This window comes from Orussus abietinus, unplaced genomic scaffold (assembly GCF_000612105.2).
Source record: "Orussus abietinus isolate OABI.00-Male unplaced genomic scaffold, Oabi_2.0 scaffold60, whole genome shotgun sequence".
Classification (NCBI taxonomy): Eukaryota; Metazoa; Arthropoda; class Insecta; order Hymenoptera; family Orussidae; genus Orussus; species Orussus abietinus.
The window spans coordinates 564,361-592,182 of NW_019394447.1; the positions used below are offsets into that span (position 1 = coordinate 564,361).

At 41.7% G+C, this 27,822-nt stretch overlaps 3 protein-coding genes across 3 annotated transcripts; 1 reads left to right on the plus strand and 2 right to left on the minus strand.

Moving 5' to 3' along the window:
• Window positions 1-200: 200 nt before the first annotated feature.
• Window positions 201-7,262, plus strand: LOC105696577 (ras-like protein 2). Its single transcript, XM_023432387.1, has 4 exons — window positions 201-217; window positions 2,252-2,415; window positions 6,110-6,270; window positions 6,978-7,262. Exons 1-4 carry the CDS (start codon window positions 201-203, stop codon window positions 7,260-7,262), a joined length of 627 nt encoding a protein of 208 aa, XP_023288155.1.
• A 1,009-nt stretch (window positions 7,263-8,271) lies between these two features.
• LOC105698422 (delta-1-pyrroline-5-carboxylate dehydrogenase, mitochondrial) lies at window positions 8,272-17,336 on the minus strand. Its single transcript, XM_012422665.2, has 7 exons — window positions 17,293-17,336; window positions 14,442-14,655; window positions 13,783-14,217; window positions 13,031-13,441; window positions 12,104-12,282; window positions 11,821-12,009; window positions 8,272-10,718 (listed from the first exon to the last, which is right to left on the minus strand). The coding sequence occupies exons 1-7, from the start codon at window positions 17,334-17,336 to the stop codon at window positions 10,484-10,486; spliced, it is 1,707 nt and encodes a 568-aa protein (XP_012278088.1). The 3' UTR covers window positions 8,272-10,483.
• Window positions 17,337-20,250: 2,914 nt separating this feature from the next.
• On the minus strand, window positions 20,251-27,485 carry LOC105698576 (pre-mRNA-processing factor 40 homolog A). The gene is made up of 8 exons (XM_012422936.2): window positions 25,452-27,485; window positions 24,999-25,218; window positions 24,539-24,929; window positions 24,018-24,452; window positions 23,375-23,843; window positions 22,639-23,274; window positions 22,039-22,185; window positions 20,251-21,245 (listed from the first exon to the last, which is right to left on the minus strand). Exons 1-8 carry the CDS (start codon window positions 25,452-25,454, stop codon window positions 21,048-21,050), a joined length of 2,499 nt encoding a protein of 832 aa, XP_012278359.1. The 5' UTR covers window positions 25,455-27,485; the 3' UTR covers window positions 20,251-21,047.
• Between the last annotated feature and the right edge of the window lie 337 nt (window positions 27,486-27,822).

Consider the following 27,822-nt stretch of genomic DNA (forward strand, 5'->3'; position numbering starts at 1 on the left):
CAATAAATCGTTAAATCACGGAAATCTGGAGGGCTCGATTTCGGCGGAAATGTGCGATACGAAAACGGCAGTCTTTTAAACTGCCGTTAAGAAATCTTCATCTCACGGGGATTACTTGATCGGATAACCGAGTGACTCGAAGAGGAAGGAAGAAATACTGTCCTCGGGAGGGAAGAAATTGAAAGAACCCCAGATTGGGAATGAGTTATAAAGATCGGTAGTGTGGGATTTATCGTGAAACATGCAGCTAAGGAAATGAGGAATATGAGGAAAAACCGTGGGACTTGGATGCACTTTGGGGAGAACGTGACGGGAGGAAATTTCATCGTCGCCGAAGGAGGAGATTAAAGATACCGAAAGTGTAGATTGGATCACGAGACCGGGAGTGCACGAATTTCCGTGGAAGATGAAAAATCAAGCGATTCCCGTATCCTTTCCTAGAAGGGGGAAGGTCCTTTCCTCGCTGCCATATTTTTTTCTCTGACGAGAAGATTCTTTGCTATTTTTGCGATTTTACTATTTCGCCGAGGAGCTTTTTTTGCAAGGCCTTCATTTGTAATTTCATTAAGAATCCCTCTGGAAAGGGGAAGTTGCGATATCGGAACGACCAAAGGAGAATTTTCGAAAATGAACCTCCACGATCTAATGCTATGACTTCTGAGTTATTTTGGAGATTATAGGAATTCGTACTTCGTTTTACCTTTGAGAAACCCTGGAGATTCTAAAGGGCCGTCGAAATATCGATATTTCGAATGGATTTTGTGCCGAGAATCGGAAATCAAGAGGCGAAGAAATAAGAAAGGGAGGAGGAATTTCATGATTTGAAAAATACGAATCATCGTAAGCAATACTCAAGACGGAAAATTAATTGTCTCGTTAAGACGTTAAGCGATGAGCAATACCATTTGTTAGTCGATGGAAGGAATAGTTAATCGCACAATCATCGGTTAGAGTATTCAACTAAGTCGAGGAATACTCGTCAAGTTAAAAAGAGTCTCTCGCTCAAATGTATTTGGCTCGAAACTCTACCGAGTTTCCAGATTTGTAAATTACGGTGATAACGTTGCCAGTTGATGAAAAGTGTTTAAACTCGTTACGGATCTATACTACAGAAGTATATATAGATATATGTAATTAAGAGTGAAATAAAATAGAACACTAGTAATTTTATAAAAGAACAGTCGATCAAGGACAACTTTTTATATATCGTCACAAAGCCGTGTTTTTCCCGAAGGAAAATCTGTAAATAGAATTACACTTGAGAAACGTGTAGACGATAAAAGGCGACTTCGGGCGAATTAATGCGTGATAATTAATATTTAAGCATTGTTCATATTAACGATGTCGGGAAGGGCCAAGTGTCCAGCGACATGTTGGAATTTCTGATCGGCTATTCGACTTTTTTTGTTAACAACTTGTAAATAAGATATCACACCTCTCGAACAGCTGATAAGCAGCTGTCGAGTAAAACGTGCCAAAGCAGCTTCAACAATCAGAAACTGTGCCAAGGAAGTCCGGCGTAGAAGAACTCCGAGAAATCTCGATCGAGAAGAAACGTGATCCAGTTAAAGTATTTCGACAAAGTCAGCCGATTTCCTCCCGACAAAGAATTAATGATAAAAACTAATAAAAATTCGAGCCGACGAGTCGGCTGAAACAAAACGCGGGGAGGTGGAAAAAAGAAACGCGCCAAGAAAGTCCGAACTATCGGAAAACCTGTCCGGGACATCTCCAACATTTAATATCGAGTTCGGAGGGTGAAACTACCCGGCAGCGAGCTGAAGTTTCCGACCGGCAGAAATTTCCCGAGAAAAACAAGAGAAGAAAAAACCACGGTGCTAGCTGTGTGCTTCTGATCTACAAGAATTAAGAGGAAACAAATAACCCCGTGGAGAAAAGAAAAAGAGAAACCAACGTGACCCTGCACGTTTATAATCAGTTTATCACAATAGGAAACATATAGCTACCGTACAAAACCTAGCTACTGTATATAAAATTCGTACGTGCATTATAATACGGCAATAAGTCCCCTTGGGAGAAGAAAATCAATGTCTAAAGTATATTTAAGTGCGCGGCATTGATCGCTGTATTTCGGGATCGTGCCACTTTGAGACCACAGGATATTAATTAATTAACCAATCGAGAAATTACTCGAATACGATACGCTGACTCAAATCGCTTGGCAAGTGGGGTATAACTTTGCGCTTGTTGCACCGAGAATAAGTGGTCTCTATTGACATCGAACGTCGAGAAACCGCCGAGCGAAGATTCGTGTAAACGCGGGTGCCATAAAAAGTAAAGAAAGTAATAACAACGAGAATTTATCTAGGACTAGCTGCGAACAGTTTGCAACCATAGGGACGAAAACGGCGAGCGGCAGAAGGAGGCAAAGCCTTCCGCCGCAAAGACAATGTCGTAAGTCAACAGTTCCGCTCCATCTTTTTAACAATTATTTAATTACATTTATGTCGCTTTTGTTAGGAAACTTTTCATGCCACGGAATTACGTGCAAAGTACGCACACTAAGAAAAGGGCGGTTAAAAAATTAAAAAAAAAAAACTGTTATTTCCTTACAGTTAATTACTATTTACAATAATCTTTGCGCGTTAGTACATTAAACAATTTGCATAAACCTTCCTATTATTTCATTTTAATTTGCCGCCTAAGAAGAGTGAATTACCGGCTGTGTTTCTGCCTTGACGAAATGGACATTGAAATTCTTTTATACGGTTAATCGCTATTTATATTCATCTTCATCGAAGACCTAAGAGCACTTCGTAAATGAATTTTTATTCATTAAGAATAATTAATAAGAAATTCCCTTCAGCTTAGAAGCTTCACTTGGCTTTACGAGCACGCTCGGATTTTCTTTTACGTTTTGTCGTATTATCGATATTAAAGTTTATCGGTCTTTCTGGATATTAAGTGCGGAGGGATATCGGATGTTGAGATATTTGAATATCTGGAGCGGATGGATCGTTCGTTGACCGAGGAAATTGCTTCTTTACTATACAGCAGCTCGTAGTGGGAAGTAGCGAAGCACGGAACGTGTCAGACATGAATGGCCGGAGATATCGAAGAGTTCGATCTGGAAAGAGCCGCGCTTTGTCGCGTTCTAGGGTCGGTAAACGCGCAATTGGCCCCCCGCGACGATTGCCCTCGAGAGCTCCCTCGAGGAGTTCCCCTTCCCTGAACTAGCTACCTTTTTGATTTCTCTTAATCGGCTTCACCACCAAGTGGGGACGATGACTTCCACCGCTAGATGGCATTAGCATCGAATTCGGTGGGAGGTAACCAAAACGTACTTTCTCGCTCGGATGAGGGAGACGCGACGCATAATGGGCAGTGTTTAGCAACGGGCGAAAAATGTGTGTGTATTTTGCACGTATACAACTCACACAACGGCTAGACGCCTCTGGACTAGGCGCCGAAACGTGCGTGACCCTCGGCCGCACGCACACGCAAGTTGGACGCTCCGCCTAGAGTCGGCAACGGTTGCTAAGGAATGCCCAAATTCAAAGAATTCAGAAGTCTCCATAGAAGCCCAGAAGGATACGGACGTTCGATGCTCGATAAATAGTATGTTAGCCAACGGATGGCGGCGCTGTAATCATCTCTCCATCTCTCTTAATCTTATGGCGATATATAGCGATTGCATTCTTTCTTTATCTTACACCCAATACTCGCCTTTCTATATGCGTCTCTCTTCCTCCCGTACGTGAGATATCGTTGGCTAACACGTGCGATCTCTTTTTTACCCCCACTTCTGGTTTGTTAGCCAACTTTTAGAGCATCAAGCGCTAACATAGGATCTGGGCTTCTATGGGACTTCTGAATTCTTTGCCAAATTCCGCGCGAGAAACTTGAAAATCCTGAAAAAGGTGCTCCACGGGGACAACGATTTTGAGCGTATTTCTCAACCGATCGAGCTCAACGAGTGCTCGTTTTAAAGACAAAATGTTGACGTGTGTTTATATGGGAGCGATTTTCGATCGAGCACCTCCTTCCTAGGTAAAAGGGCATTGAAATTATGTCGTTGCACTTTTTTATATGATAATGACCACTTATCGAAAATCGCTCCCATATAAACACAGGTCAACGTTTCATCTTCGATATGAGCACTCGTTAAGCTCGATCGGTTTAGAAATACGTTCGGAATCGTTGTCCCCGTGAGGCCCTGCAAAATCGCTGGAGTGGTGAGCGCCCTTAATCTCACAAGGAAGGTATCACAGGTCGATCTCTCCGATTTAATTTCTTTTATACTATGTTATAGCAGACTAAAAACTAAGCGACACGTATCCTTTTTTATCTGCCATTAAACACTTTAAGGGGGTAAAACCACCATCCAAAGTAAGGCACGTCAAGGGGCGATTAGGCAGTTTCACCCACAAGAACATAATATTTTTTAACCAATCCATCTGGAAAAGCTTTCTCATAACGATACATGAAAAATATAATTTTCTCAATTGAAAAGGAAAAAAAAATTAAGGGGTGAGCGTTCGGGGGTAGTTGCCCCGGCCAATATTTTTTTTTTTCGGGAAAATCCAAACACGTATTTCCTTCGTGTTCATACACAAGATATATTTTTTTCAAATATTTACACTTGAATTTGACCATTTTTTGCATAAACGTAATCATATTTCGGGGTGGTTCACCCCTTAATATTTTTTTCGATTAAGTGTTTTATTTGAATCGACTGATTTGAGGGGGGTTTCACTTCACCTTAACTCTTGAAAAAAAGTGGGCGGAGAAAATTGATAAATATGAAGAGTAAAGCTATGCGGAAATGAAAAAGTCATTCTAAAAGTTTAGGTAATCACTTTGGCCTGTGAACGGTTCATGTGTACGACATATTCCTAGAGGCTCTTTCGCGGCCTGTTGCGTTTCAATTCTGATGCAATTAAAACCGAAAAGAGGTTTTAACGAAGGAACGAAAGAGGGGGCTATGGGGTGGACGAGCACTTGCGGGTGGTGGTTGCATCTAAATGCACCTGCGGTTTGCCGCTCAGTCAACGCGCGATTGGCTTCCGAGACGGTCGTATTCGGGGATTCCCGGGAGTAGCTAACTAATCTAGTCGTGCCTCCGCGATTTCGGGTCTCTCCGAATATGCTTTGACTCGATTCGTAAGTTAGGAAGTCACGTTTCCAATGGACCGAGATGGATCCAAGGGAAAGTGGCTGGACCTTACCCGTCGTGCCATTGGTCGGCGATAAGAGTCTCTTGGGTAACAAGAAACCGCAAAATCACCCTAAGGAGATTTTTTTTTTCTTATCTTTAATCAAGTTTTTAAGAACTTTCAGTTTGTTATTAGAGGGTACCGAGGACTAGAGTCAAATATAACATGGGATGATTGAAGCAAATGTAATAATCTTTTCTTTAAACTTGTAAAAGCTGAGATAGCGAAAGCTTTCTGTTGACACTATAAATATCTCATGGTTATTCTTTCTCCGTTATACCAAGCGTTGAATAGTTGTCGGCATTTTTTTTTTAAAGTGGCACAGATGTAATATTTTCACGAGGTCAATATTTTCGGTTTTTACTCAATTTTTGGTGGATAAGACTGATTCATTTATGCCGCTGCATATATAGTTGTTCGTCATATGTGTGATGGATTTTAAATTAATATGACAATTTTTTATATTAATCGGCAACGTTACATTTACTCCGACGAGTGTTACACTCGTATCCTGTATCTATTGCAATTGTAAGAAAAACATTAAGGACAGAGAATAGAATTCATGATTTTTCATAAACTTTTAAGGCATCCAAACGTAAACAATCATCTAGAAGAAGTTTTGATTAACGCATATACCAAGCTTCAATCGCAAAAACCCATGATAATAAATCATAGACATAAAAGCGAAACAATTGTTACATTTGACCCCGGCCCGAAAAGTTATTCTCTCGAAATCAGTGAAAACGATTTCCTTCTTTAAGAACGAATTGCCTTTGATATCACACGATAAGTAAAATAAGTAGCAAGTTGGCCTTAAAATTGTGGCAATGTCTTTGTAATTTCTAACGATTTTCAGTAATTTAACCCGGGGTTAGACAGTGAAGAACAAAATAAACCGGCTCCCCGTAACATTGACGACTTTCTTTTCCTAGAATTGGATTTGGACTGCCTGGAAGAGCGGGGAGGTGACACTATTTACAGTAAAAATGCTGATAGTGGATCCAGGGAAGAAGAAAGCCCCGCGGATAGTCTCGATAGAGTCAAAGTCGTATTTCTTGGTGCTCCAGGGGTCGGAAAATCAAGCATTATTCGAGTAAGCATTACGAAATCCAAGATCTTATAAATAGATACTTTCCTTAAGGAGCAATTATTCCCACAGATGTATAATATACATGCCATTTATTCTTCATTGAAATCTTTTCTTCATCTTGCACAGATCGAAGCAATTCCAATTTCTCAAAGGTGAATCACAATGTATAATAATTGATATTTCTTTAATGCCGAGTGTTTTGGAGAAGTATACATAGTTATGTGATGTGCAATAACAAGCCTGGAACATAGGAGCAGGCTTCAGAGAGATCTCTGAAAAGTGTACTTAATTCCAGCTATTTCCATCCAATCCGAGGAAATCCATTTCCTGACTTCCGTTGATTTCCGATTCGTCGCTTCCGCTTATCGAGTTGTCGTTATCGAGCAGTGATATAAGGGCGTAAAATTCAAGTAATTTCAGTAGCACCAGAGAAGATGAAAATTCCACGAGAGGTTTTTTAAATTTCTCGTCTCAATATCTATAATGGATTAAAACGATCAAGTTATTAGTTTTCTTATTTCCCAGAAAAAGTTAAAATCGTCGCGATATGTTCATTCCACTGCGATTATCAAAATCGATCGACCTCCCTTTTATATCCTACAGACATTAATCTTTGACGCGTAAAAAAATTTCACCGCAGTCATATTTAATTCTCAGGACTCGGTGGAAATTTTCTATAAGACTTTCAGCGCAGCACATATCAATTTCAGCAATTCGTTTGGAGCGAATTCGTCGAGCAGTACAGGCCAACGGATCGACGAGAAACCTTTTACCCGAGTGTCGTCCTAGCCGATCGCCTTTACGAGCTCAAAATTACGGATTTACCGACGATCCCGTACTTCCCGGTCAGCTCTCACCTGGAATGGGCTGACTTCCGGTATTACGGGCTGAGAAGCGCCACGGCGTATGTTCTAGTCTTCGACCTTAGCAACCAAGACACCTTCCAGGTACACTTACCTTCTCATTTAATTACCAGAAAGAAACATTTAAGGTGACGTGAAAGAAGCATCATCTCGTCTGTGAAACTTTTCTCCGAACTGGGCGTGCCGAACCGTTTCAAATCTTACAATGTGAATGTGAAGGCTTTAAGGTGAAGTGAAACACGTCGAGGAACTTGATCAACGTCGATAAAGAAGATTTTTCTAAATGCCTACGTTGCCGACGTTCGTTTTTATATTGACAACTGGGTCGAATTATATTGGTTATGGTACCAAATGGCATATTCGACCTGTCGTTTTCGTACAATAATTATAAAGAAATCGAAGTAAAACTCCAGAAATCCTCTGGATTCATGCTTTCTGGGGCCCTATTTGATTGCAGAGGAACTCCCTGCGCCATCTGTGATTTCCAAGTCAATTAAATTTTCACTCCGAGACCTCGTATTCCCATCGTTTTAGCATAGAAGCGCATACAACACTTTTTTTGCCTTTATCCCGTTCAAATGCGAGTTTATCGATTACCAGAGTGTTCTAAATTGTCGTAAAATTGTCCTGACCCTTTCGATTCTCATATCAGAGCCTTCGATAATTGTATATTGATGGAAATATGAGAGCTCGACGCCATTTTGGTTCTTGTCTGGACTGAGTTAAAAAATTTGTTTGAAAAATCCAAATTTTTAATGTGTCAGGACAATTCTTAGATGATCAGGAGTGACGTGTCAAAGTTTCGGACAGTTTGGTCTAATACCCTTAAAAAAAAGTGTTGTATTCGAATCGACTGATTTGAAGGATGTTTCACTTCACCTTAACACATTCACGATCGCTGACGTGAATTCACGTCATTTTACATTCTCTTCCCGATTGCCGCTGACGTGAATTACGTCCATGACGATACACGATACAAGTTTGCGACAACCAGTTTCAGAATTTCATTATTTTCGCCGGTACTCAGTATTTGAAACGGAAAAAAGTTTGCCGGTCGCGAATGTGTTAATCTTAAGAATTTCCTGCACTAGCGATTCCTTCTTTGAGTAACGTCCAGGGTCCTCAATCCGTTCCCACCATGTTCTGTCGAATTACGATTTTATTGCTATAATACAATTAAAATAAATTACATCGTAACAGTAGCCACGGTATCTAAGGTATCGTCAATGGTTCGGTGATCCATATCGAGCCAGGAAGACCGGCGAGGCTTCCTCCTCCGCGTTTCCATTAATAATAAAAATCCAGAGCGATCCACTCATGAACCGTTGGGCCATAAATAACAGGGTAACTCTCGAGCATCACAATGGTCGCACCCTTTATACACAATTTTACAAGTTACACGCCATCGTAAATCAGGTTAACCGGCGACTCTAGTACGATTATAAAAGTGGAGTCGCGGGGCAGTTGACAAGACTCGATGATTATGCAAATTCGACGAAACCACTGTCAAGGAATTCAGAAGTCTCCGGAGAAGCCCAGAAGGATACGGACGCTCGATGCTCGACAAATAGTACGTTAGCCAACGGATGGCGGCGCTGTAATCACTTCTCTCTTAATCTTATGACGCTACATAGCGAATTGCATTCTTTCTTTACCTTAACCCCAACACTTGGCTTTCTACGTGCGTCTCTCTTTCTCCCGTATGTGAGACATCGTAGGCTAATATGCGACCTCTCTTTTACCCCTATTTCTGGTTTGTTAGCCAACTTTTTGAGCATCAAGCGCTAACATAGGATCTGGGCTTCTATGGGACTTCTGAATTCTGTGGTAGTACCAAATGAATTTGGAAGTTTCCATAGAAGCTCAGAAGGATATGGACGCTCGATGCTCGACAAATAGTACGTCAGCCAACGGATGGCGGCGCTGTAATCACCTCTCCATCTCTCTTAATCTTATGGCGATGTATAGCGAATTGCATTCTTTCTTTATCTTACCCCCAACACTTGGCTTTCTACGTGCGTCTCTCTTTCTCCCGTATGTGAGACATCGTAGGCTAATATGCGACCTCTCTTTTACCCCTATTTCTGGTTTGTTAGCCAACTTTTAGAGCATCAAGCGCTAACATAGGATCTGGGCTTCTATGGGACTTCTGAATTCTTTGTTAGTACCAAATGAATTAGGAAGTTTCCATAGAAGCCCAGCAGGATACGGACGTTCGATGCTCGACAAATAGTACGTTAGCCAACGGATGGCGGCGCTGTAACCACCTCTCTCTTAATCATATGACGCTACACATGGAATTGCATTCTTTCTTTATCTTACCCCCAATACTCCCGTTCTACATGCATCTCTCTTCCTCCCTTATGTGAGATATCGTTGGCTAACATTCGATCTCCCTTTTCCCCCCACTTCCGGTGTGTTAACCAACTTTTAGAGCATCAAGCGCTACCATAGGATCTGGGCTTCAATGGGACTTCTGAATTCTTTGCCACTGCCTACCGACTGTGTCGTCACAACTACCTGCTCCGTAGAATATTTGGAACAGTCACGCGAGACGTGAAAGCTGAACAGCTATGGCTGACTACCGAATAACGCTCAACATCGACGGTTCTACCGTCACGTATCATTTCACGGATCCTTCGCGGCCATCGGTTAGATCGAGACCGGGTATACTATTAAAACAGCGTGTAAGAGAGAGATCGATATCGTGGAACGTCACCAGAGGGCGCCCTTCGGAGCGAACCTCGAGACCTCTTGCGGTCGCTTCCAGAAGCAAAGGAACAGGCGCGCGCTTGGTATCTCCCGTACCAAAGCCTTAACTTAACGGTTTACGTTACTATTGTCTAGGAAATCTTGGTAACTGCAGTACCAATCTCCACCCCGGCGCGTATATAAATCGTTTCGCATATACGAGCCCACTTGTCGTTAAAGATATCATTGCCCACATTGTTCTACGGTAGTTCCGGTGCGTCCCGAAGCACAAAATTTAGCGACATATCGAGATTCGTGTGCTCCAAGGAGTCGAGAGCCTGCTCCGTAGGCCATCTATCGTCTCCTCGCGAACTGTCTGGCGCTCGTTCTAAGGAACTAGCGCGCGACATCTGGCGAGTAGGGAAAGAAATAATAGACAAATACTGCCTCGCGCTCTCTACCTTAAGACAAAGCTCTCTCTCCGTTCTTTCCATTACCATTTCTTCGCACGATGAAATGCATTTAAGTGACAACAGCGCTCGGAGCGTACATCCAATTGGACTATCGACGTGGCGTTTTACGACACGTGGCCTGTCTCGTAGATAGTTGGACTCGGTATCCAGGACACCGAGTTAAGTCCCTAATGGGTTATTACAGAGTCCTTAGGACTTCATGTACTCGTAGTCGAACTCGCGCAGCGGAAGGAAGTTCTCCTTGATGGACTGCGGCGAAGCCCATCTAAGGGCGTATTGGGGTCCTCCTGCTTTGTCGTTGGTGCCGGACATCCGACTGCCTCCGAAGGGCTGTTGGCCCACCACAGACCCAGTGGACTTGTCGTTCACGTAGAAGTTCCCAGCGGTGTACTTGAATTCCTCCAGAGCCCGCTCCGCCCATTTCCTAGAGTTACCGAGAAGAAGAGGATTTAAGGTGATGTGAAAGTGGCCTCGGAGAGGTTTTATTTATAAAACTTTTCTCCCAACTCGATTTACCGAGTAATTTCAAACTTTACAACGTGAACGGGGAGACTATAAGGAAGGTCCTGAAACTCATGAAATTTCAATTCCTTTCAAATTTGTTTATAGGTATTTTAAAAATTGTTTGTAATAAATGAAATTTCGCGAGTTTCAGGACCTACCTTAAGGTCTTCATATGCACGTTTTAAAGTATGAAATGATTTGAGACACCCAGTTCGGATAAAAGTTTTATGAACGATTGAGCTTTCGAATGCAAAGATTTAATTGCAGCTAAACGTCACAGATGGCGACGTTGGTCCTATACAGTCGTTAGAATGAATTCCCGGGATTTCGACAGTTTTACATCGATCCCTTCATCATTACCTTACCGAAATGACATATAGAACGCTTCAGTTCGTATAATTATCAACGTAGACTGTAAAAGACTTCAACATAAATATAAATGTCGGTAACATGACGCGCCAGCTTACATTCCCGCTTGAGTATTCCAAATGACGTTCCCATCAAAAAGGGTACCGATGGATTTTAATTTATCGACCTGGATTAAATTCCTCAGCGCCTTTCATATCATCTTAAGCACCGGTAAAATTCACCAACGATTCCAAGAGAATCCTGGCTTGTCTCGAGACTAACGCAGGGTTTTAGAGCAAAGATTTAGTTGCAGCTAAACGTCACAGATGGCGACGTTGGTCTTATACAGTCGTTAGAATAATGAATTCCCGGGATTTCGACAGTTTTACATCTACCTCTTCATCATTACTTTACCGAAATGACATATGGAACGCTTCAGTTCGTATAATTATCAACGTAGACTGTAAAAGACTTCAAAATAAATACAAACGTCGGTAACGTGACGCGCCAGCTTACATTCCCGCTTGAGTATTCAAAATGATGTTCCCACCAAAAAGGGTACCGATGTATTTTAATTTATCGACCTGGATTAAATTCCTCAGCGCCTTTCATATCATCTTAAGCACCGGTGAAAGCTCTCCTCGAGGTCGTTAAGGTACAAAAGGTGTACACACCGATCCCTGGCGAAGATGGCCCCGGTCAAGGCGTACGGAGTGGAGGACTCCACGAGCTTCATCGTCTCGTCGAGGGCACTATCCTTGTATACATAGATCGTGAGGACCGGCCCAAAGATCTCCTCCGTCATAATCTTATCCTTGGGGTCCTTCGTCTGGACTATCGTCGGTTCGATGAAGTATCCACAGCTACGAAGAGTATTTAATCGATACTCGTTCGCCGGGCGAACTCTCGGTATAAAGGACTTTTCTAAAATAGAAAAGCTTTTTCGAAAGAACTCACGAGGAGTCGTAGCCACCGCCACCGATGATCTCCAGGTTCTTTGAGCTCTTAGCGTGATCGATGTAACCGGAGATCCTCTTAAATGCCACTGCGTCGATAACTGCTCCGGTGAAGACCGTGAAGTCTTTTACGTCGCCGACCTTTAGTTGATCCCGGATCGTCAGTAGGCCGGATTTTATCTGAGAATTTACAATAAAGTATAGTATCAATAATGACTAACAGCGTCACAGCGTCACAGCGTTATGCGTTGAATGTACTGTAATGTGGAATTATTTATTTTTAACATTAACTAGATTTCCTCGTTAAGCAATCCGTATTTACCAATAATGTAGTAACAGATGAAACAGTTAAGGTGAAGTGAAACCCCCTTCAAATCAGTCGATTCGAATACAACACTTTTTTAAGGGTATTAGACCAAACTGTCCGAAACTTTGAAACGTCACTCCTGATCGTCTAAGAATTGTCCTGACACATTCAAAATTTGGATTTTTCACAAACAAATTTTTTAACTCAGCCCAGACCAAAATCAAAATGGCGTCGAGCTCTCATATTTCGATCAATATACAATTGTCGAAGGCTTTGATATGAGAATCGAAAGGGTCAGGACAATTTGGTAGCTTTAGGTTGTAGCTTTATGCTTTGACAACTAGCTTATTATATTTTCTATCAAGCACAAATCTAAAACAGTGTTTTTTTTATCAAGCACAAATCTAAAACAGTGTTTTTTTTTATCAAGCACAAATCTAAAACTCATGATGACATTAGCACCGTTCGCTCATTTGTGCTGGCAGGCAGCCAAAGTTTCTCAACTATGCTCTCGAAATGTCCAAGGAACTATATACTCGATAGTCTTATTTTTAGCAGAAGACAGAATTAAGTCTTCAAATTGTTATTCGAAATTCCGTAAGTACAACCAGAGTAACTTACTTCACTCCACAGGGACTCTGGAACGTACATCCTACTGCAAGCCGAGCACTTCTGTCCATTGAATTCGAAGGAACTGCGGATGGTGCCCATAACGACACTTCCAGGGTCAGCACTTGGATGAACGAAGTGGTAATTCTTGCCTCCACATTCACCGATGAGCTTCGGATAGTTCTTATACTTCGAAATGTTTTCACCGACTTGCTTCCAGAGACGATTGAAAGTGGGCACCGAGCCTGTGAAGTTAATGCCAGAGAGGTACGGTGAGGCAGTGATGGTGTCTCCGAAGACAGGACCTTCGCAGGGGATAAAGTTGATAACACCAGGAGGCACTCCTGCTTCACGACTGATTTTGAATATCCACCAGTTTGATAGTAGGGCAGTATCGGATGGCTTCCACAGTACAGAATTGCCCTGAAATGTTAATCGATCAGATTACAAACCACTAAATTAAATAAGTCTTCGAACACACTAGGTTAAGACGTAAGTTCGTGCGTTTTTTTTTGTTAACAATATCAACAAAAAAAACCGTACGAACTTATGCCTCAACTTATCGGAACATTATAAATTTGATGTTATAAGTTTTTGCACAGATGCACTTATGTTCGGCTGAGGCATAAATTAGTACATCTTTTCTTGAAAGAAATAAATAGAAAAAAAAACCGCATAAATGTCTCAATCTGACGTTGAAAATTATTCCTAAATATAAGGAAAATATTAAATATTGAGTGAAGAATAATATAAAATGTACAAACCATCAAAGCTGGCGTGTGGCTGAGATTCCCACCGATGGCAGTGAAATTGAACGGAGAGACAGCAGCAACGAATCCATCCATCCCTCGGTATCTCATGGAGTTCAGAGTCTCTTTCGAGTTTGGCGAAATCGGTTTGTATTTCATAGCTTCTTTCGCGAACCATCCGTGCATTGTGAAGAAATCAATCAGCTCAGCGGCACTGTCGATCTCCGCCTGAATAGCAGTTTTGCTTTGTCCAAGCATAGTAGCTGCATTGAGCTGCTGTCGATATTTCGTCTTCATGAGGTCTGCAGCTCGAAGCCAAATTTCCAGACGCTTTTCGAAGGGGACCTTTTCCCACTCTCGCTGGGCCTTCACAGCCACATCGATAGCTTTTTGTACTAACTGTGGCGTAGCCCAGTAATACTTGGCAATTTTGTGTTTATGATTATGTGGCTGGTAGAAAAGAAAAAACCAACGGTACAATTAATTCTAAACAATGATCGATAAGAAAAAACATAATAGGACATTAAATTATCCGAAACCATATAAAATGAAGGTACCCTCAAAAATAGGTTAATAGAATCCACTACGTGGAATTTCTCTCTCGACTTGGCATTCATTTCTACTTTAGAAACATGTCTCAAATTGAAGATCCTACTTGAATGAAGCGTACTCACCATGACTTGGTACTTGCAGATGTCACTCTTAATTTCTTCTCCGCCAATCACCAGCGGAACCTCTTCGCATTCACCTGACATCTTCTCCAGAGCCTTCTCCAATTCTGCTCGCTCTTTGCTGCCCTTTTTGTAACTTAGCAGAGGTTCGTTCTGCAGAGGAAATTCTGGAAAGCTCGGCACCGGTACGATAGAACCGAAACATCTTGCTCCAACCCTGTAAAATAAAGAAGAGAGTACGTTAGACGACACATTACCATCGATAAAAATAGAAAACCAAGAGTAATAAAGTGCTAAACTTTAGTACTCTTCTTCACAAGTATATTACAATGCCTCGATGGCTATAAATATAACAAGTGGACAAGAATGGATCCTGAGAAAGGTCCTTATCGCAAGGTCGTAGGAACTAAACAGGTGCAGAGATTCCCTTATCCCGAGATACTAAGTATAAATGTTTACTGTCTTATCTCTGGCCTACAGAAGAGTTTATCAGACGTTATCAGTGTCTGGAGGAAGCTGAAAGAGAATTGAAAGTAGCCTATGATAACCCTGGCCTTATCAATGAGCTGAGCTTTACGTGGACAAGGGGACTCCGAGATAAGACCCTTTCTCAATGAATCATACATAATACTACTCTTAGCATTCCTTATCACGTTTACCAGTATTATGTCACAGAGAAGATACTATAATTACCCAAGGAATATAGGACATTAAAGTAAATCTGAATGAGACCACGAGTGAAAACTGGCAAGAGATGCAAGGTCGAGGAGATCGGTCCATGTGCCAATATTCTTTTCTAGCAGATGGCTTCGAATAGAGATCGCCTCCGAATACTAGTTATGTAACCAAAGACAAGAAGCTTAAGAGTTTGTTGCCCCGAGAGCAATTACCGCAGACATAGTTCAAGCCTGGCAAAAAAAGGCAAGTCGCAAGGCCATATAGTAGGTGTACCGCAACTGAAATATCCGGTCAACAGCTCCAGATGGCAATTACGTAATCGGTGACAACAGGCTCAAGAGGTTATCGTTCTCTGAATAATTATGACAAATTACAGGCTAGGGATCCTATAAATAAACTGCACTTGACCCAATGAAACGTCCACTCTCTGGGCCTTGGAATAGATCGTAAACTGCACCGCTCGATGTGTAAAATTGTTTGGCTAAAATCCCAACAAAAAGCAGAAAAAAAAGTAAGGCATTAACTTGTTAATTTAAAAATGATAAGAATAACAACGCTAAATGGTAATATCCAGTTGACGAGATAGACCATACAATCAGTGAATTAACAAGTCTAGCAAATACCTGGTGCTCGTGTCACGGACCTGACGTAAGAGTTACGTTAGTTTTTTCTCTTTTTTCGATGGTACCTATTAGACTCGATCTCACCCTTGGGCACCTTCCCAAAATAAGTAGGTTACAGATGCGACTCGCTAAGAATTTCGCCCACCTGATAATACTTCTTCTTGCCAATTCAGAAAATCAAAAACACGTACCGTGTCCTTCTGCAATTCTAATTCTTTCCGAATGTAAGTTCTAACGTTCGTTTTCCTTTGCAGGACCTTTCTCTCGGAACTCCAGACCAAGGTTGGGTAAGTATAATACGTCATGTAATATACATGGTCTTCTACGTGCATATCACAACGTACAATACGTCTCTAGTTTTCGAAATGCATATTACAATGTATAATACGTCAATGTATAATAGTTTTCTACATGTATATTACAATATATAATTGGTCCCTAGTTTTCTATGCAAGCATAAAGTATATTACGCCGTCTATTTTTAAACAAATAGAATAGAAATTTCATAACAAACGATGTTAACTCGAAAGAATCTTAAACACAAGCGTTAAATTAACCCTTACAAATGTTCTTTAAACATATAGAATAAAAAAATTCATAATAAACGGTATCGTCAAAAGAATCTTAAACACAAGCGTCAAATTAGTCCTTACAAATGTTCCCTAAACAAATAGAATAGAAATTTCATAATAAACGATGTTAAGTCGAAAAAATCTTAAACACAAGCGTCAGATTAATTACACCTTAAAAATATTCGTGTTACACGTTCGCTAAAATACTATAACCTATCGTACACATATATCACGCATCTACATCATCCTTCACATAGGAACCTACAATCAACTTGGTTTACGTAATATCGGTAAAGAACTTAAAAAACAAAAAAAAACAACCTGAAATTACCCAACCCTGCTCCAGACCATGACCTTCACGCGTAGTAACGAGTCGAGCATACGTTTCCCCTATAAACCTTGATTAATAATACAATATGCATATATACATATATATACATATGCACATATATACACGTAGTAGTATCGATAGGACTTAATCCGCTATAAGCATAGGTTAAACGAGGGAATTAACGAAGGGCCGTCCCTTTGGGGGTCACGCGAGAGGTTAGGTTCCCTCTCCGCTACGGTGACCCAATTCCCTGAGGATGGAAAATTCCGAAACCGTGTCCTTAAGACACGTTATGGGTCGAAAGGGAAGGAGGTAGGGGGGGTACGGGGGGAGGAGGAGAAGGAGCGTCATAAAGAGCGGCATAACTTTCCTACGTGCGACCGTAACGGGCCTGGGAAATACGACCGATCGATCGTTACATAAACGGAAGGCCCTCGCAAGTTCGGGTACGTCCGCCATTTTCTTTTTCCTCCGCGGGCCACCGTTCCCGCGAGTCCTTCCGTCAATGCGCACGAACTATCATGATGGTCCTCCTCGTCGGGCGCACCGCCTCCTCGAAAGATCGATCGATAAGACCTTGATAAGGGCCCCGGGGGGCCCGGTCGGGGTCGAGGTCCCTCGAGGGAGACGGCACCGAAGGTTCTACTCACTTTTGCCCGCTGGCCAGGAACGCCTGACGGCAGAGAGCCAACATTTCGCCGAGCCGCTTCTAGGGTCTCCTCTCTTGACACGGGGAACACGCGATATGTAACCAAGTGCTGCCCTACGTGAAGCCGGACTGTTCGTGGCCCCTGACTCGCCTCGATAGCACGTCCACCATCGGCCGAGCCGACGAATGACCGCGCACGGTTCCGCCCGGCCACAGGGGAAGCGCGCCAATCGCTGCTGCGCGCGGCGAGCCCTCCGCCAATGCGCCTGCGCCCCCGGCCCTCCGCCAATGTGCGCGCGACCCTGCCCCGAGACGCGGTTATATTTAAACTCGCGCCCGCTCTCGAATTCGACGATCTCGATAAGATCGATATCACTCGGGTCGATCGGGTTCGGGGCGCGAACCTCAGGGGCGATTCTAAGGATCTTGCGAAGATCGATATCGCTTGGGTCGATCGAGTCCAATGTGGATGCGTCACGGGGAAGCGATTACAGGGAATCTTTTACGCGCTTTTAAGGTGATATGAAAGTGTGATGTGTAGATAAGAAAAAGTCGAAATGTTGGTAAAATCTTTCCTACAAATTACGTCCACCGAATCACTTGAAACTTTAACACGTTATTATGGAAGCCCTAAGGAAGAACGCGATGCTCGCGATATTACATTGAAACAAAAAAATTGTTCGTCTCAGACTGGAACTAAGGACATATATTTTTTGTTTGGAAAAATGAAACTTCACGAGCATCGCGTCCTTCCTTAGAGCTTTCATAATCACGTGTCGAAGCTTCGAATGATTCAGTGCACCCGGTTTAGAGAAAAGTTTGATAAATATTTTCACTTTTTTTTTTAATGTATGTATGTGTGTATNCTTTCCTCCAAACTGAGTGCACCGAATCATTTGAAACTTCACGAGATTATGAAGGCCCTAAAGAAGAACGCGATGCTCGTAAAACTTCATTTAAACAAAAAAATTGTTCGTCCCAGACTGGAACTAAGGACATATATATTTTTTTTTTGGAAAAATGAAACTTCACGAGCATCGCGTTCTTCCTTAGGGCCTTCATAATCGCGTGCCGAAGTTTCAAATAATACGGCGCACCCAGTTTGGGGATAAGTTTTATAAACATTTTTATATTTTGATATATAGAGCAACTCCTTCATATCACCGTAATCGGAGTTCCGAAAAATTAAAAGAGAGAAAAAAAAAAGAATGTAAAAACTTAGCGATTACCTGGAGAATCGTTAAAGGACTTTATGACTCCTCGTTTAATGCTCGCGCTAATGAGATGAACTTCGTCCGTGATGGAGAAATGATCGATAAGCAGGTAAAAATAAAATTGACGCATACCTTACACTCGACCGATAAGACACGAATGCGCGGTTATCAAAGTTTGGGCTGGCTCTTATCCGTCAAATTAGCGTATCTTCTGGATATTTACCATCCTTCAAGGTCAATATCTCATTATCTTCTTATATCTTCGTTTGGTCAAATGCCCTTAAAAAAAGTATTCTATTCGAATCGACTGATTTGAAGGGGGTTTCGCTTCGCCTTAAGGTGAAGTGAAACACGTCGAGGAACTTCATCAATATTTTATTATCTTCTTATATCTTCGTTTGGTCAAATGCCCTTAAAAAAAAGTGTTCTATTCGACCGAAAAATTTTGTTAAAAAATCCAAATTTTCAATGTGTCAGGACAATTCTTAGATGATCAGGAGCGATGTGTCAAAGTTTCGGACAGTTTGGACTAATACCCTTAAAAAAAAAGTGTTGTATTTGAATCGACCGATTTGAAGGGGGTTTCGCTTCACCTTAACCTCGCATCAGCTGCGAATCAAACTCGTACGAGCCGTTTGCGAAAAAGTTGTCGTTCAACGATCGATCGCTAGCAAGGTGTAATTCCGTCTGGGGTAGGAAAAATTGGCCGTCCTTATTTCGGCCGAGGAGATATCGCTCTCGACCTCGGCGAGGTTGTGCATCGACTCGTGGAAATAATAAACGACCGACTCGTGCTTAGAGATCTTTAGAACATTTTCGCGTCGGGTCACCGAGAAGGCCAGCCGAGGCGTAGGAGTCGGTTGCAATTATTTTTACACGGTTCTAAACGCTACGTAATTTCAGCCACGTTATGCAACGTGTACCGGGTCTCTATCTTCATTTTCCTTTCCCTGGTTCTTCCTTTTTTCTACCCCCGCGTTGCCACAGCGGAGAAAAACGCTACTAGGTGAAGTGAAACACCACGAGGAACTTGATCGATGTCGATAAAGATTTTTCTAAATGCCTACGTTGCCGACGTTGGTTTATATATCGACAGCTGGGTCGAATTATATTGGGTATTGTACCAAATGGCATACTGCACCTGTCGTTTTCGTACAATAATTATAAAGAAATCGATGTAAAACCCCAGAAATTCCTTGGATTCATGGTTTCTGGGGCCCTAATTGACTGGAGAGGGACCTCTGCGCCATCTGTGATTTCCAGGTGAATTAAATTTTCACTGCGAGACCCCGTATTACCATCGTTCTAGCATAGAACCGCATACAACACTTTTTTTGCCCTTATCCTGTTCAAATGCGAGTTTCTCGATTACCAGAGTGTTCTAAATTGTCGTGAAATTGTCCTGACCCTTTCGTTTCTCATATCGGAGCCTTCGATAATTTCAATGACAATTTCTAAAATCGCCTCTGCGTCAACAGGGACTTTAATCCTGCACATTAGCAAAGAATTCAGAACTCCCATAGAAGCGCAGATCCTCCGTTAGCACTTGATGCTCTAAAAATTGGCTAACAAACCAGAAGTGGGGGTAAAAGAGAGATCGCATGTGATAGCCAACGATATCTCACATAAGGGAGGAAGAAAGACGCATATATAAAGGCGAGTATCGTGGCTAAGATAAAGAAAGAATGCAATTCGCTATATATCGCCATAAGATTAAGAGAGATGGAGAGATGATTACAGCGCCGCCATCCGTAGGCTAACGTACTATTTGTCGAGCATCGAACGTCCCTATCCTCCTGAGCTTCTATGGGACTTTTGAATTCATTTGGTACTACCAAAGAATTCAGAAGTCCCATAGAAGCGCAGATCCTACGTTAGCGGTTGATGCTCTAAAAGTTGGTTAACAAACCAGAAGTTAGGGTAAAAGAGAGATCGCATGTGTTAGCCAACGATATCTCACATAAGGGAGGAAGAGAGTCGCATATATAAAGACCAGTATCGTGGCTAAGATAAAGAAAGAATGCAATTCCATATGTAGCGTCATAAGATTAAGAGAAGAGATTACAGCGCCGCCATCCGTTGGCTAACATACTATTTATCGAGCATCGAACGTCCGTATCCTTCTGGGCTTCTATGGAGACTTCTGAAATTTAACATTAGGCCACAACCTCGTTTCAGTTTCACTGCAGTGTCCATTTATTGTTCGGTTCTCTTCCTGAAATAGGAATTCCGTCGAGATTTCAGTTCCAGCCAGTTTACACATCGCAAAAGAGCCTTGCCTCTGCGCCGAAGAGGCGCTTCCGTTTGTCGAATTAATTTATAAAGTTCTGTGATAAACGATGCCTCTTCGTTGGAAAATAATGTGCATACAGTGTTTGTACAGTTCCTGTAAACGAAGGGCTCGGCGAATAACCCGCGACTAGAGTCGTCTTCGCAAAGAAGGCGAATGTCTTTTCCACCGAATGCCCAAAAAATTCCATTTAATGGAGGAACTTGGTTAAATGCCTCGGGATAGAGAGACGAGAGATCCGGAAGATTCAACTCAGTTCTCTTCTTGTTGCATCTGAAGTTCGCGCAGTAATTGAGCTCTTTGTTTCTCCAATTCGTCCTCGGAGAGTTCGTGGTGCTCGTTGTTTTCGTTAATCGAGCCTTCGCTGTGAGCCGAGGCTCTTCGGTGCTTTTCTTCCTTTCTTCTCCTATCCGGAGAATCCTCGGACGATGGAAGCCTCGAGTGCGAACGCTGCGACACGGAAAGAAAAGCGTTAAAACTTTTAACTACCGTAATAACTAATAATTAATTAAAGAGGTATTTAAGCTGGCCATCGACAAATTAATGCCGATCGTTAAGGTGATGTGAAAGTGGTGTCGAAGAGGTTTTGTTTATAAAACTTTTCTCCCAATTCAATTTACCGAATGGTCTGAAACTTTACAACGTGAATGGGGAGACTATAAGGAAGGTCCTGAAACTCATGAAATTTCAATTCTTTTGAAATTTCTTTATAGGTATTTTAAAAATTGTTTATAAAAAATTAAATTCCGCGAGTTTCAGGACCTACCTTAGGGTCTCCATATTCACGTTTTAAATTATGAAACGATTTGAGACACTCATTTCTATGAAAAGTTTTATGAACGATTGAGCTTTCGCATGCCACTTTCACATCCCCACATCAAAGTGACGTCGAAGAGGTTTTGTTTATAAAACTTTTCTCCCACCCCGGTTTACCGAATAGTTTGAAACTTTACAACGTGAATAGGAAGATTATAAGGAACGTGCTGAAACCCATGAAATTTCAATTCTTTTCAAATTTCTTTATAGGTATTCTAAAAATAGTTTATAAAAAATGAAATTCCGCGAGTTTCAGGACCTACCTTAGGGTCTCCATATTCACGTTTTAAAGTATGAAACGATTTGAGACACCCGGTTCATAGAAAAGTTTTATGAACGATTGAGCTTTCGGATGCCACTTTCACATCCCCTTAAGGTGACGAGTGTTTTTAAAGAGTAATCGTTAAAATGAACGGATTCAACTCACCGAGTGACTGCGAGCTCTCTTCTTTTTCGGCTTCTTCCTTTTCGACTTCTTCCCTTCTGAGTCAGAGCTCTCGGATTTACTTTGCACGCTGGGGGAGCGAGACTTGCGACGCTTCTTCTTTGCTCCCTTTTCACTGCCTTCGGACTCCTACGATAAGACAAGAAATAATTTAAATTACTGAATCCTTACTACTCGTAGAGTATAAACATAGACTGCAGAGGGACCCCCTGCGCCATCTGTGATTTCCAGGTCACTTAAATCTTCACACCGAGACCTCGTATTCCCATCGTTCTAGTATAGAAGCGCATAAAACACTTATTTTGCCTTTATCTCGTTAAAATGCGAGTTTATCGATTACCAGAGTGTTCTAAATGGTCGTAAAATTGTCCTGAGCCTTTCGTTTCTCATATCAGAGTCTTCAATAATTGTATATGGATGTATAAAATAAAATTTCTTTTTTTTAACCTCAATTTTGATGTTCGAGTCAAATTTACTCATTTCAGGCAAAATAGGTATATACCCAACATCCGGCAATCTAGTGTTAATGGAGAGTCTGATGTATTGATAACAATGAAGAAAGTAAACGCGAGGCCAACTCACACTGTGTGAACGCGACCGCGACCTCCTCTTCGGTTTCTTCATCTTCTTCTTCTTACTTCGTATATGATGGTGACTGCAGCTCTCTTCAAGCTCGTGCTGGTACTCTTTGAAGATCCTGACTCTCTCGCTTTCGAGGGTGATCGCCTTAAAGTCCTGCTCTTCCTCGATCTTGGCCCTAATCTCCTCCCAGCTCATCTGATAGTCCACATCGATGGTCTTAAGGAGGTTCTTGAAGCTAGTCTCCAGTTTCTTGAACTTCCTAGTTTCCTCCTTAACCCTCTCCTTCTCCCTGGCCTCAGCTTTCTCGAGCAAAAGATTGTAAGTGAGCTTAACGTTCCCAGCATCCAGGGTAGCAGACTTCCTGTCTTCGCAGACCACTGTAGCGAACTCTTCGAAGGTCGTATTGACCTGTACCTCGAAGTTCTTGTCCTTAAGGATCTCGCGAATGATCTTCTTCTCGTCGTGGAATCGAGACTTTAGATCTTCTACGTAGAACTTGAAGAGATCCAAAGGGGTCGACCCTGACTGTCCCAGCATAGCTGAGAATCGAAGGTCTGCGGAGAGCATCGGATACAACTCCACCCAGAGGGACATCGAAGTCAACTTTCCTTGCTCGTGCAGTTCATCCAAGAGACTCTGGAATAAACAATTGACATCTTACATTGACAAACAACCCGATAATAAATATTTACTCGTGATTCATGACAAATCTATCGATGAATGTTAATAGCCTCACAATGAAACCGTCACGGTTTTTCCTTTCCTGGCGTTTCCTGCGCTTCTTCTCGCGCTCCTTCTCCTCCTCTTCATCCTTTTCGAGCTGGCGAATGTGGTTCTCGAAGACGAGTAGCGCGTCTTCTTTGTCCATCTCTAAAAGATCGGCGTCGTCGACGAAGGATGTGTGCTGCAACAGAAGAGCTTGCGCTTCCTGCCACGTGGTCCTGTAGGTGACGTCCGTCATGGTGTCGAGGACTTGTGCTAGCCTCTTCGTGTTCCTCTTTTTCAGTTGCTTCGCCTCCTCTTTCTCCCTTTTAGCTAGGTTAAATATCACGTCCTCGTAAATGTCTCGCCGATCGGAATCACCCACTGCACGCCAAATGTCCAAGTTTCCAAAGATCTCTTCGCACTTGTAATACTTCGTAGTGCTGGTCATTCGATCGCTGTCAAGTAGGAACTGCTCGAGGTCTTCCTTCGCTTTCTTCAATCTGCAATGATAAGTTGTATTTATTCATATCTAAAAGCATTCCATTTTACATATTTATCACAAATTGTATGTCTAAATTATCAACAATTGCAAAGGAATCGCCGTTTTTTTTATTCTCAACCTTGATCGGTTATTTCTTACGAAGTGTAGGGATTTCTATTGATATTCTACGCACCTCAGTCTTTCCTGTTCACGCTCTTCCTTTAGTTTCTGGGTTTTGTAAGCATTGAATGCCTGCTTCCTTTCGTTCAGCTTCTTCATCTGAGGGTAGCGTGGATCATTCTGAATCATTTTAACAGCTTGTTCCCAAGTAGCATTCGATGGTACGTCCCTCTCCTTCAATAACTCTTTAAAAGCCTCGATAGCTTCCTTCTTGTCCTTAAACTGCATTTTTGGCTCTGGAGTACTGGTACGACTGTCGTTGGCAGACTCCTTCGCAGAATTGCTGTCTTCATCCGGTTTTGTAGGTGGTGTCGGAATGTTTATGGCTGCGAGAGTCGCAGCCATTGCTTGTTCTATCGCAGACTTTCCTCCAGGCTCTGGAGTACTTGTCTGCGAGATGGTTGGAATACTCGGTGACATATGCTGCATAGCTACAGGAACCATTCCCCTGACACATTGGATTAAAAACATATTAGTCAATCAAAAAGGTGACATTTTTAGTTACTTTATAGAAATAGACTCCTAAATACTTACGTATTTGTAGCATTTGCCACAACTGCTGCAGCGGCTGCCGCAGCTTCTTCGGCAGTAATACGTGTTTTCAGTTCCTCCAACTCCGGTGGTATGCTCCACCTTGATTCTTTAGTAGTAATGTTGTGATAATACACCTTGCCATTTTCTGATTTATATTCCTTCCACGGACATTGCGATAGAAGCAACTCACTGGGAGTTTTTAATTCATCAGGCTTCTCCCACAAAGACTGTTTCGTAACGCCGTTATAATAATAGGTGCGGCCATCAGGAGCTTTGTGCTCAGACCATTCTGACTTCTTGTCCGATGAAGTTGTGGGAGTCAGCGACCCAGCATCGGACACCACTGGCACTGGCGGGGCAATCGTTGGTGTCGTAATTTGAGGCGGAGCAGCTGAGACAAGAACATAACTGGACTTTATCTACGTAAAAGTAAAAAGATCCATATTATTATCAAGCTTACCAATAACCCCTGCTTCGGGTGGTGGAGCAGCAGGGATAGGGAAACCAAAACCGGGAGGTGGAATAGAAAACTGCGTAGGCATAATGCCTGGCGGAACCGGCGGCAGACTAAATGGTGGTCCACCGGGTAACATCGGTGGAACGAATGCAGGCGCAATTGCTGGAGCAGCTGGTGGGAAAGCAGACACAGCAGCAGTTGCTGGGATGCCGTCATTCGATGCCTGTCGCATGCACATACAAGTGATTAAAAAGGTTACGCCCAAGGTAAATTACATCAAATGTACATAATGGATGCATAATCTGACTTGCAGAGATAAATGTCAATGACAATTACTGTCAGGAATGCGCAACAGTGATGTGTTCAAATCTCACTTTGAGGTTAGAATGGATTTAACGACGCCGGCAATTCAATGAAGAATTAAATTAATCATATTAATGCGACGTTCTATCTTACCATGATTCTCTTCGGAACGGCAGCACGTACTTATGTATGAAAAGGCAGTATTTAAAACATGTTTTGAAAATCTTAACTTGTTATCAACTTTTTATTCCGAAGCGCATAGTCGGCATAATCGATGACAAATGGCTTCGATATAAAGCTGTGCAAAGTATAAATTGAAAACAGTAATACTGGCGCCATCTCGCGGAGAAAGGAGGAACTAATGCCTAAGTTCCACAAAACTAGGTTTGTTCGTTTTGCCTACACTTTCTACACTTTAACGAAAAGTGTACGTTTGTTAAATGTAGCGTTTTAGTTTTGTACATAATGTTTAAAACAATTTACAATAATTATGTATTACTACCTAACCGCGGCTGGAATGAACTAAACTATAATTTTTCCCTGTCGTAGTTAAATTGTTTTTCATTCTCCTGCAATAATATGAAATCGGAAAAGGTAACTGGGAAACATACCGTAAGTTACCGAGAATATCGAGAATTTATAAGAACGTTATTTTCTTTAATTTAAATACCCGAGGTTCCTTCATTTAACTAACATTTCTTTTCAATGCACTTCGAAGTTCAAGTCAAAGAGTAATAAATATTATTAAAAAATATTAATTATAGAATTTTCTCTACTTCCAACTGAAAATATTTACGTGTCATCAATTATATTATGTAAATGTACAACGGAAGTTCCCTCACTCCGGTGTTTCTTTGCAACCAATCAGAACTGCTCATTCACCACGTGGCAAATATTTAAATTCCTATAATTTCTCGGAGAGAAAAAAAAAAAGATTTGAAGAAATGACCGATAAGTTGCTAGGAACTTTGATCGTTTTTAACGTAACTTACTGCGTATAGAACTGTACCGCTACTAGAGCTCCAAGAAATAGTTCCACTCCTGCTACACAGATGGCGCCACCAATTACTTCTCTCAAGTGAACTTCTCTCTGCGATAAAGTAATCATAATGTAATCCAGTCGAATCAATGCAATCGTAACCCAGTTGGCGTTCAACACAATAAAAAACCCTTAAACAGTTTCCATTGTTTAAATATTCAACGATAAGATTTTCTTAGGAAGTATATTAAACACGTTTTAATATTTATTAATACTTCGTGGCCGACACATGCAGGCACCAAAGTTCACAGCTGAATGGCCGCGGTCGGTAATAACTAAAAGTGACCTAACGACCATTAATCTAATGTACAATTAAATGTCCGCAATTACACTCACACGACACATGCACCTTATTTACAGGCAATCACGTTCTCCACCCGCGATGCCTGCGAATAAACGATGTTTTTGTTTAAGAGTAAACAAGAGAACACATTCACTTCGCAACTTATCAGCGACAGATATACGATTATGTAGTAAAGCGCTTTAGAAAATGTATCTTTCATCACAATTCTTATCTACATGTAACTTCCATACACTCTAAAATAAAAAGAAACTCCAGGCGTTAACTCCAAGGCACGAGACATTTATTATATGTAAAAAACGGTAGAAAAGTCGCGAGGCGCCATCTGGTTGCTCGAATCCGAAACTTCGGAAAACTTGGCGCCGCGCTACGTTTTCTCGGAGAAGAAGTTTAATCGCACTTTCAATTAACGCAAGAAGGCCGTCTCTCCCGAGCGTTGGGTACTTTGGTATTTCATGCTCGCAAGTACAGCGATATTCATTTTCAGTTCATTCTTTTAAGGTGATATGAATGTCATGTACGTACCAAAAAGTCCAGATATATATTAGGTGTACACTGGGAGACATCAATGCCTTCCCATCCTGCACAGGCGATGCCGCATCTGCAGGGGAGGCATTCATGTCCGCCATTGTACAATTTTGCTTCCGCCGCTTCTTAATAATTAATAATAATTAAAAAGCCATCTATAGGAAAACGGCGGAAGCAAAGTTGTACACATGATATATAAAGCTTTTCTCCAAATTGGGGACACCGAATCATTTGAGACTCTATCCCGAGATTATGGAGGCTCTAAGGAAGAATGCTATGCTCGTGAAATTTAATTTTTCGAAAAAAAATGTTTTTTTCGATCTTGTCCGAGATAAATATACAATTTTGTTCGAAAAATGAAATCTCACGAGCATCGCGTTCTTCTTTAGGGCCTCCATAATCTCGTGAGGAAGTTCTAAGGAAGAACGCGATTGTTCAAAAAATTTCATTTTTCGAAAAAAAATGTTTTGTTTGGTTTTTGTCCTAGATATACACAATTTTGTTCGAAAAATGAAATCTCACGAGAATCGCGTTCTTCCTTATGGCTTTCATAATCTTGTGAGGAAGTTCTATGGAAGAACGTGATGCTTATGAAATTTCATTTTTCGACAAAAAATTGTGTATTTATCTCTGAGAACCAAAAAAAAAAACATTTT

Excerpts from the sequence above, each read along its gene's own strand:
- LOC105696577 (XM_023432387.1), top strand. Across the intron at positions 2,416-6,109 it reads TCCGCCGCAAAGACAATGTC|AATTGGATTTGGACTGCCTG; the intron begins GTAAGTCAACAG and ends TTCTTTTCCTAG. Across the intron at positions 6,271-6,977 it reads GAAAATCAAGCATTATTCGA|CAATTCGTTTGGAGCGAATT; the intron begins GTAAGCATTACG and ends TATCAATTTCAG.
- LOC105698422 (XM_012422665.2), bottom strand. The coding sequence starts at position 17,336 with ATGTTGGCTCTCTGCCGTCAGGCGTTCCTGGCCAGCGGGCAAAA. Across the intron at positions 14,656-17,292 it reads TTCCTGGCCAGCGGGCAAAA|GGTTGGAGCAAGATGTTTCG; the intron begins GTGAGTAGAACC and ends TTTATTTTACAG. Across the intron at positions 13,442-13,782 it reads GCCACACGCCAGCTTTGATG|GGCAATTCTGTACTGTGGAA; the intron begins GTTTGTACATTT and ends TTAACATTTCAG.
- LOC105698576 (XM_012422936.2), bottom strand. Across the intron at positions 23,275-23,374 it reads AAAACCGTGACGGTTTCATT|AGTCTCTTGGATGAACTGCA; the intron begins GTGAGGCTATTA and ends TGTTTATTCCAG. Across the intron at positions 22,186-22,638 it reads CGCGGTCGCGTTCACACAGT|GAGTCCGAAGGCAGTGAAAA; the intron begins GTGAGTTGGCCT and ends GTCTTATCGTAG.